This window comes from Aythya fuligula, unplaced genomic scaffold, assembly GCF_009819795.1.
Source record: "Aythya fuligula isolate bAytFul2 unplaced genomic scaffold, bAytFul2.pri scaffold_114_arrow_ctg1, whole genome shotgun sequence".
NCBI classification, from domain to species: domain Eukaryota; kingdom Metazoa; phylum Chordata; class Aves; order Anseriformes; family Anatidae; genus Aythya; species Aythya fuligula.
The window spans coordinates 1-9,589 of record NW_022473967.1 but is presented as its reverse complement, the minus strand read 5'-3'; the positions used below and the strand labels follow the sequence as shown (position 1 = coordinate 9,589).

The 9,589-nt window shown below is 63.2% G+C and overlaps 1 protein-coding gene across 1 annotated transcript; it reads right to left on the bottom strand.

Annotated features, from left to right (window-relative positions):
- Positions 1–840: 840 nt before the first annotated feature.
- Positions 841–7,621, bottom strand: ICAM5 (intercellular adhesion molecule 5). Its single transcript, XM_032207096.1, has 10 exons — positions 7,564–7,621; positions 6,148–6,426; positions 5,749–6,060; positions 4,887–5,165; positions 4,528–4,800; positions 3,757–3,999; positions 2,614–2,856; positions 1,749–1,991; positions 1,378–1,641; positions 841–1,290 (listed from the first exon to the last, which is right to left on the bottom strand). The coding sequence occupies exons 1-10, from the start codon at positions 7,619–7,621 to the stop codon at positions 1,073–1,075; spliced, it is 2,412 nt and encodes an 803-aa protein (XP_032062987.1). The 3' UTR covers positions 841–1,072.
- Positions 7,622–9,589: the final 1,968 nt, after the last annotated feature.

The window sequence follows — 9,589 nt, the reverse complement described above, 5'->3', positions numbered from 1 at the left end:
TGTTCCCATTCTCTTCCCATCCCTATCCTCATTCCTGTGTTGTCCCTCTCCCCATCCCTGTTCCCATCCTCATCCCATTCCCATACCTCTTCCTCTCACCGTTCCCATCCTGTCCCCATCCTGTCCCCGTCCCATTCCCATCCCTTTTGCTGTCCTTGTCCCATTCCTATCCTCGTTCCCAACCTGTCCCCATCCCATTCCCATCCCATCCCATCCCTGCTCCTGCCCTCATTCCCCATCCCCATCCCATCCCTCCTCCTCCCCTCATTCCCTCATCCTCTCCCCATCCCATTCCCACCTCCGTCCCTGTCCCCATCCCCATTTCACCCCCCCCCTGTCCCCCCAGAGCCCCCGTCCTACGTCCTCCTGGCCCTGCTGCTAACGCTGCTGTTCGTTGCCGTGCTCGGCGGCGCCGGCTTCATCTACGCCGCCCATTACCACGCGGAGAAGTGCGGCATCTACCACCTGCTGCGGTGGCAGAACAGGGACAAGAGCTGAAGCACCAGGGGGGGGACACCCAGGGGGGGCTCCCAGCACCGTGCAGGGCCTCAGGAAGCAGCGCAGGGCGGTCCCTGGCTGTCTCATTAAATTTATTTTTTCCTGCCCTGATGCCGTCTGCACGGCTCCGTTCCCATCGGATCCATGGGGGAGGACGGGAGGGGGAGATCTTCAGTGGGGTGCCCCCCCCCCCTTGTAGGGCAGGGCTGGGTGCTCTGAGCACGGTCCCATCCTGCCAGCGTCCTCCTCCCTCTCTTTAAAATGTAAATTATTTATTTGGCACATTCCAGCGCGGCGGCGACGGCCTCGTTGCGTGAGGCCCCCCTCCCGCTGCAGTCTCCATAAAATTAGACGCCGAAGTGGCTAAAAAACCAACAACCCCCCCCAAAAAAAAATAAAAATCAAACCCAACCCCGTTACCTTGGGGACAGCATCATGACAGCCATCCCAGTCCGGAGGGTCCCCGTGTCCCCTGCGCTTTTGGGGACCCCCCCAAACCCATGCCAAGTGCGGGGCCAAACCCCGGCGGCGCGCAAAGCGTCCCTGCGTGTGGCGGAGGGGCCGTCCCCGTCCCTCAGGTGGGGGTCAGCTGGATGCCAAACACCTCCCCGCGGCCCCCTGCGTCCCCCCGGTGCACGCGGGCACCTTCCGAGGTGCCCTCGGCGTCCCTCACGTTGTACTCGCCCTTCTTGCACGCCGTCGTCTTCAGGTAATAAATCCCCGCCGCCGCCAACCCCAGCACGGTGACGGCGCCCAGCACGCCCAGTGACACCAGTAGGGCCAGCCGGCTCTCTGCGGGGCGACAAGGGGACGCCGGTGATGCCACCCCGGTGCCGGTGCCATCCCCGGTGTCCCCCATACCCTGCGCCTTTGGCTCACCGTCCACGCGCACCACCACGCTGCCGGCGCGCCGGCCGTGCCGGTTGGACGCGGTGCAGGTGTAGACGCCCCGGTTGGCGGCGGCCGCTCGCGCCACGGCCACCGAGCGGTTGTCGGCGCCGAAACGCAGGTTGGGGGCGGGCGGCAGCGCCCAGCCGAAGGTGGGGGGCGGCAGCCCCTCGGCACGGCACTCCACGCTGAAGCTCGCGCCGCGCGAGACGTTGGCCGAGGGCACCACGCGCAGGCTCACCGCCACCGGGCTGTCTGCGTGGGGAAGCAAAAAAAAAACCCCCAGTCACCCCTTTTTTTACCCCAAAACGCCCCCCGTTTCCCTTCTTTCCCCCCCCCAACGCTCCCCGTGCCGCGCTCACACTCAACGGTGATGGTGATGTTGCGGAGAGCCGAGCCGTGCGCGTTGGTGGCTCGGCACTGGTAGGTGCCGGCGTGGGCGCGGGTGACGTTGGGGCTGGCCGGGGGGGCCTGGGGGTCCCCCAGCTTGGCGCAGGCGACGTGGGGCAGGGGGTTGCCGCTGGCGTTGCAGCCCAGCTCCGCTGCTGTCCCCTCCACCCAGAGCCGCCGTGCCGGGCAGCCGGCCTCGCCGATGCTGGGCTCGTCTGCGGGGAGAGAGGGTGAGGGTTGGGGTCTCCCGTGGCATCCCCGGCATGGCCACGGGATCCCCAGCATGGATATGGGGTCCCCGGCATAGCTGTGGGATCTCTGCCGTGGATAACGGAATCTGCACCGTGTCCAGATCCCCAAAACAGCCACAGCATCCCCGGCGTGGCTCTGGGATCCCCGGCATGGTCACCAGGTGCCTGGTATGGCTGTGGGATTCCTGGTGGAGCTACAGCATTTATGGCACAGCCGGGACCCCTGCCGTGAATAAGAGCATCCGTGCCATGGCCAGATCCCCCAAAACAGCCATGGCATCCCTGGCACGGCCACGGCATCCCTGGCATTGCTATGGGATCCCTGGCACAGCTGGCATCCCTGCTGTGGCCAGATCCCCAAAACAACCACGGCATCACCGGCGTGGCCACGGCACCCCTGGTGTTGTTACGGGATCCCCGGCACATCCCCGGCATCCCTCGCACCGTCAACAGCATCCTCGGCACGGCTGCGCCCCCAAAAACACCCCCAGCACATCCCTGGCACCTCCAGGTCCCCGGCACAACCACGGCACAACCACGGCACCGCCGGCACGGCCGTGGCCCCCCCCAGGCTCCCCCTACTCACACTCGACGCTGACGTAGACGCTGCGCAGCGCCGAGCCGTGCTTGTTGGTGGCCCGGCACGTGTAGCGCCCGGCATCGCTCCGGCTGACGGCCCGGCCACCCCCGGTGCCGGGGGGGCCCTCGTCGCGGGTGCAGCGGGTGCTGGGGGCCGGGTCCCCCTCGGCGCGGCACGCCAGCTCGCGCCGCTCGCCCTCCACCCAGGTGCGGTGCGCGGGGCACCCGCTCTCCGTCAGGCTGGGCTCATCTGGGGGGGGGACACGGGGTCGGTGAGAGAATGGCAGTTACAGGACTATAGAATTAGAGATTTACAGAATTATATAGAGAATTAGAGATTTACAGAATTATTTAGAGAATTAGAGATTTAGAGATTTACAGAATTATATAGAGAATTATTAGAGATTTACGGGATTGGAGAATTAGAGAATTTCAGGGTTACAGAAATTTAGAATTAGAGAATTAGAGATCTACAGAATTGGAGATTTACGGAATTAGATAATTATAGAATGTCAGGATTGCAGAATTTTTGAATTAGAGAGTCATAGATTTACAGAATTATAGATTTATAGAATTATCGAACTACAGAATTAAAGAACTATAGAATTAGAGAATTTCAGGATTACAGAATTTTTGAATTACAGAATTTCAGAATTGCATAGTTTTTGAATTAGGGAATTGGAGATTTACAGAATTATAGAACTATATAATTAGACAATCATAGAATTTCAGGATTACAGAACTTTTGAATTAGAGAATTAGAGGTTTACAGAATTATAGATTTACAGAACTATAGATTTACAGAATTATAGAATTATAGATTCACAGAATTATAGAATTACAGATTTACAGAATTATAGAATTTCAGGATTCAAGAATTTTAGAATTAGAGAACCATGGATTTACAGAATTATAGATTTATAGAATTATAGAACTTCAGGTTTAGAGAATTTTAGGATTAGAGAACTGTCGATCTACAGAATTACAGAAAAAGGCTAACAAAATTAGAGAACTGAGGCCAAACACCCCCAGCTCAGCCTCCGAGCATCCTCACCGCCTCCCCCCGGGGACGCTGCCTCCCTCGCCCCGCGGTGTCACCCCCCCGTCCCCGTGCCCCCCGCCCCGGCGCCCCGTTCCCGACCCCACTCACACTCCACGCGGACGGTGACGAGCCGGCTGCGTGTCCCCAAGCTGTTGGTGGCGTTGCAGAGGTAGGTGCCGGCACGGGAGCGGGTGACCAGCTCGGGGCGCTGGGTGCTGACGGTGGCCCCGTCACGGGTGCAGGTGACGGTGGGCGCGGGGTTGCCGGTGGCCCCGCAGGACAGAGCCTCCCGCGTCCCCTGCAGCCACGTGCGGTTGCTCGGGCAGGAGCTCGCCTCCATTTCGGGCATGTCTGGGGGGGGGGAAAGAGGGGAGGATTGGGATGGGGGAAGGCAGCGGGGTTGGGGGGGTGTGTGGGGATGGGGTGGGATGGGGATGGGGATGGGGTGGGGACGGGGATGGAAAAGGAGGTGGAATGGGATGGGATTGGGATGAGATGGGGACAGGGATGGGATGGAGATGGAATGGGGTTGGGATGTGATGGGAACAGGGATGGGATGGAGATGGTGATTGGGATGGGGATTGGGATGTGATGGGGACAGGGATGGGTTGGGGACAGAAATGGGATGGGGGTTGGGATTAGGATGGGAATTGGGATGGGGATGTGATGGGAACAGGAATGGTATGGGGATGGAGATGGAATGGGATTGGGATGTGATGGGGACAGGGATAGAAAGGGGACAGGATGGGGCCCCACACCCTGCACCCATTTCATCCCCAGCGCTCCCCGCTCTGCCCCAGCAGACAATTGGGATTTCCACCCCCCACAGCCACATTCTGGGCTCAAAGGGGCCGGATTCGGGGCACGTGCCGGACTCACACAGCACAACGAGCCGAGCCTCGGTGTCCTTCGTCACCGTGCCGTCCCCCACGGCCAGGCTGGCCCGGCACCCGAACCAGCGCCCGTCGTCCTCCCGCTGGGCCACCAGGCGCAGCTCCAGCTGCGGCTGCGGCCCCTCGGCCAAGACCCCCCCGTCGGCGTCACGGAGCTGCAGCCGCACGGCGGGGGGCTCGGCGGCGGCGGCACGGCACGTCACCGTCACCTCGCCGCCCGCCGGCACCGGGCTGAGCTCCAGGACGGGCGCCGGGAATCCTGCGGGATGGAGACAGAGAGCTCAACATTTGGGGTGGGATTTAGGGGACGCCCCTCAGCCGACAGCCTCCCCTCTGAGGGCTTACGGTAGACGTGGAGCTGCGCCCGCGCCGTCCGTGCCGCGGCGCCCACGGTCACGGTGCAGTTCAGCTCCTGGAGCCCCGCGGTGCGCGGGGAGAGGCGGGTGCTGGCGGTCAGCGTGTCCCCCGCCTCCGTCACCGCCACGTCCAGGCTGCGCCCGTCCAGCACCAGGGAGAAGTGGGCGTCCTCGGCGGGGAAGGCGCCGACCACCCGGCAGCTGGCGTTGGCGGCGGCGCCGGCCTCGAGGCGCACGGGGGCCTGCAGCTGCGGTGGCTCGGGGAGAGCTGTGGGGACGCGGTGGCACCGTGAGGGGACCCCGGGGCTCTGCAGCCGGAGAGCGAGGGGACCCCCGCGGTGAGGGGTGGGTGGCGGAGGGGGGAGCGGAGAGCACGGCACGGAGACGTGCGCGGTGAAGGTGGGGGGTACGGGGTGGGATGGTGGGGTGCATTGGGATGGGTTTGGAAATGGGGAGGGGGATGGGAATGGGGCTGGAAATTGGGGGGGGGATGGGGATGGGGATGGGATGGGGATGGGGAGTGGAATGAGGCTGGGGATGGAGCTGGGGACAGGATGGAGATGGGATGGGGACTGGGATAGGGATGGAAGTGGGATGGGAAGGGGTGTGGATAGGGATGGGAATGGAATAGGGATGGGGATTGTATTGGGATGGAGATGGGATGGGGACTAGGATAGAGATGGAAGTGGGATGGGAAGCGGTGCAGACAGGGATGGGAATGGAAGAGGAATAGGGATAGGCTTGGGATGGGGACTGGAACAGGGAACAGGGATGGGGTGGAGATGGGGACGGGGCCAGGATCCGAATGGGACCAAGGTCAAGATGCTCCGAGCCGCGCCGCGGGTCCTCACCGTACACCGCCAGCTTGACGGGCACGGCGGCGCGCGCGAAGAGCGGCCCGTGGGGGCGCAGGGACAGCTCGGCGTGGCAGGTGACGTCCTGCCCGTGGTCCCCGGGGCCGACGGTCAGCAGGTGGCTGACGGCCACGCTGGCGCTGCCGGCGGCGGCCCCGAAGTTTTGGGTGCGCAGCGTCTCGCCGCCCCGGCGCAGGGTGACCGTCAGGTTGGCCAGCGGGGCCGCCTCCGCCACCCGGCACGTCAGGTTGCGGCTCTCGCCCACGGCCACGGGGGACACCGGATCCAGCACCACGCGCTCCGGCACCCCTGGGGGGGGGGGCAGATGCAGAGCTGTGGGGCGCAGCCAGGACCCCCACCATGCCACCATCCCCCTTGTCCATCGCCAGCACTCACGGTAGACGAGGACGGCGGCGGGCGCCGTGGCCCGCTGCTCCCCGCAGGTCGCGTAGCAGAGGGCAGGCTGCGGGTTCCACTCGGAGACGTTGACCAGGAGGAATTTTTGCCAGCTGCTGCCGGCCTCCGTGGCGTTTTTGGTGAGCGATGTCTCCAGCCCCAAGGTGGGCTCGTGGTCCGGGCAGCCGCTGTGGCTGCAGTTGATGGCCACCGAGCCCCCGAAGGGCACCACGGCCACCTGGGGCCAGGCGCGCACCGTGAACGTGCCCCGGGCGGCCCCTGAAAGAGCCCCCCCGGGGGCAGCCAGCGGGGACGGGGTCCGTGCCCCAGCGGGAGCCCCCCAGCCCCAGAACAGGAGCCTGGCACTAGACTGGGACCCCGAAGCAGACTGGGAGCCAGGAACCAAACTGGGAGCCCAGAACCAAACCCAGGATCCCAGAACCCAGAACAGGACTTCTGAGCTCCAAACTGGGAGCCCAGAACCAAAGGGGGAGCCTGGAACCAAACTGGGAGCCTGGAACCAAACTGGGACTCCGGAACCAAACTGGGACTCTGGAACCAAACTAGGAGCCAGGAACCAAACCCAAGAGCCCAGAACCAAAACGCAGGAGCCCACCCCAAAACTAAACCCAGGAGCCCAGAACCTGGAGCAGGACCCCCCCCCCCCCAACTCCAAACCAGGAGCCCAGAACCAAACCCTGAAACCTGGAACCAAACCAGGACCCCTGCCCCTCACGCAGGACCCGAACCCTAAACCCAACCTCAAAACCCAGGGCCCTACCCCAGCTCCAAAACCAGGACCTCAGAACCCAGAGCAGGACCCCTGAGCCCCACACCAGGACCCCAGAACCAAAGCCCAGGGGCCCCAACCCCATAACTGTGACCTCAGAACCAAACCAGGGACCCCTGCACCAAAACCTGGGACCCCAGCCTCAAACCCAGGACCCCAGAACCAAACATGGACCCCCAGCCCCAAAGCAGGACCCCAGAAACCAAAGTCAGAGACCCCCCAGAACCCCAAATCAGGACCTCAGAACCCACAGCAGGACCCCCAAACCCCGAACCGGGAGCCTGGAACCAAAACCCAGGACTCCCAGCCCCAAAACCTGGGACCTCAGCCCCCAAACCCAGGACCCCAGCCCCCCTCCAGGACCCTAAACCCACTCCAAGACCCCAGCCCCATACTCGGGGACCCCAACCCCATGCCAGCACCCCAGCCCCACACCGAGCCCCCAGCCCCTAGCAGGGCTCACCCCCAGCACCCCCCCCAGTTCCTCGGTTCCATGGGGATCCCCCCCCCCTATAATTACAGGTCAGGGGATCCCCTCCCATAATTACGGGTCTTGGGGTCCCCCACCCCAAAACACGGGGTCCCCCACCCCAAAAAACCCTCCCCTGGTGCTCCCCCCCCCATACCTGCAAGCGCCAGGATCAGGGGGGGCAGGAGCCGTGCAGCCGGCCGGGGGGGGGCCATCGGGTCCGGGCTCTGTTATTTTGGGGGGGGGGGGGGTGATCAGGGAGGATGAGGATGAGGATGAAGATGAGGATGGGGATGAAGACGTGGATGGAGATGAAGGCGAGGATGGGGATGAAGGCGAGGATGAGGATGGGGATGAAGGCAGCTCCTCGACGCTGCGCACCGAGGCTCCTCCCCCCCCCCTCCGCCCCCGATAAAGCCCCCCCCACACTGGGGGGTGGGGGGTGGGAGCCGTGCCCCCCTCCAACCCCCCCCCCACCCGTGTTCGGATTGCACGAGTGGGTGCCGCGTGGGTGCAGCGCCAGACGTGCAGCTCTGCCCACGCACCCACCTGGGGAGGGGGGGACACGGGGCGGGGGGGTGGGCACGGGGAAGGGGGGGAGGTGAGGGGGAGGAGGGCTGCAAAGGGACCCCCGGGGTGTGGGGGGGGCGGTCTCGATGCGTGGGTGCTCCCCCCCACCCATGGAGGGGGCTGCGTGGGAAGAAGGGGGCTTGGTGTTTGTGGGGTGTGCACCTGCAGGCGTGCATTGCGTGGGTGCGTTTGCGTGCATTGCGTGTGCATTGCGTGTGCATTGCGTGTGCATCTGTGTGCACAGTGCATGTGCATGTGCATTGCATGCATGCCCATGCACATGCATGCATGCAGGGCGTGTGACTCGTGCACTGAGTGTGCATGCGTTAGGAGTGCATCGTGTGCATGGAGGGGGCGTGCATTAATTGTGCATGTTCATGTGTGCATCATGCGCATGCAGGCATGTATTTTGTGTGCATGCAGGTGTATTATTCGTGCATGTTCAGGCGTGCATCATGTGCATGCTGGTGTGCATCGTGTGTGCATGCAGGCGTGCACTATTTGTGCATGTTCATGCATGTATTGCGTGCACGAAGGCGTGCACATTGTGTGCATGCAGGCGTGCACTATTCGTGTATGTCCACGCATGTATTGTGTGCATGAAGGCGTGAGTTATGTGTGCATGCAGGTGTGCACTATTTGTGCATGTTTGTGCATGCATCATGTGCACGCAGGTGTGCATTATTCGTGCATGTTCACACATGCATCATGTGCACAAAGGCATGCATTACATGCTCATGCGAGTGCATTTTATTTGTGCATGCTCAGGCATGCATTGCGTGCACAAAAGCGTGCATCACATGTGCATGCAGGCGTGCACTGTTCGTGCATGTCCACGCATGTATTGTGTGCACGAAGGTGTGAGTTGTGTGTGCATGCAGGTGTGCACTATTCGTGCATGTCCATGCATGTATTGTGTGCACGAAGCGGTTCATTTCATGTGCAAGCAGGCGTGCACTATTCGTGCATGTTCAGGCGTGCATCGTGTGCGTGCAGGTGTGCATCGTGTGTGCATGCAGGCGTGCACTATTTGTGCATGTCCATGCATGTGTTGTGCGCATGAAGCGGTTCATTTCATGTGCAAGCAGGCGTGCACTATTCGTGCATGTCCAGGCGTGCATCCATGTGCATGCAGGTGTGCACCCCGTGCGCTTGCTGGCGTGCATTTTGCTCACACCGGTGCATGCCATATGTGCCTGCTGCCGCGCCGCGTGTGCATTGAGCCGCTCCCCGCGTGTGCACCATGCATGAAGACGCGTGCTGCTCATGTGCAACCCCGTGCCCACCACCGTGCAGCCCCCAGCCCACCCCGTGCAGCCCCCTCCGTGTCCCCGTCCCCCCCGTGGGCGCAGGCGAGGCGTGATTCACCCGCCGAGCGCAGCACGCTCCGTACCTCGCCGCGGCCCACGCAGCCCCGCAGCGCGGCGATGCCGAACCGCCGTGCCCACGCCGCCCACGGTGCCGTGCCCGCACCGGTGCTGGTTCCAGTACCGGTGGCGGTGATGCCGGTGGATGAGCTGAAGCAGGCCGTGCCGTGCCAAGCCGTGCCGTGCTGTGCCGTGGCGGCCAAGCGGGAGCCGGTGTCATGCCGGGAGCGAGCGACGGTGCCAGCG

Excerpts from the sequence above, each read along its gene's own strand:
- ICAM5 (XM_032207096.1), bottom strand. The coding sequence starts at position 7,621 with ATGGCCCCCCCCCGGCCGGCTGCACGGCTCCTGCCCCCCCTGATCCTG. Across the intron at positions 6,061-6,147 it reads CGCCGCCGTCCTCGTCTACC|GGGTGCCGGAGCGCGTGGTG; the intron begins GTGAGTGCTGGC and ends CCCCCCCCCCAG. Across the intron at positions 1,291-1,377 it reads CGTGGTGGTGCGCGTGGACG|AGAGCCGGCTGGCCCTACTG; the intron begins GTGAGCCAAAGG and ends GTCGCCCCGCAG.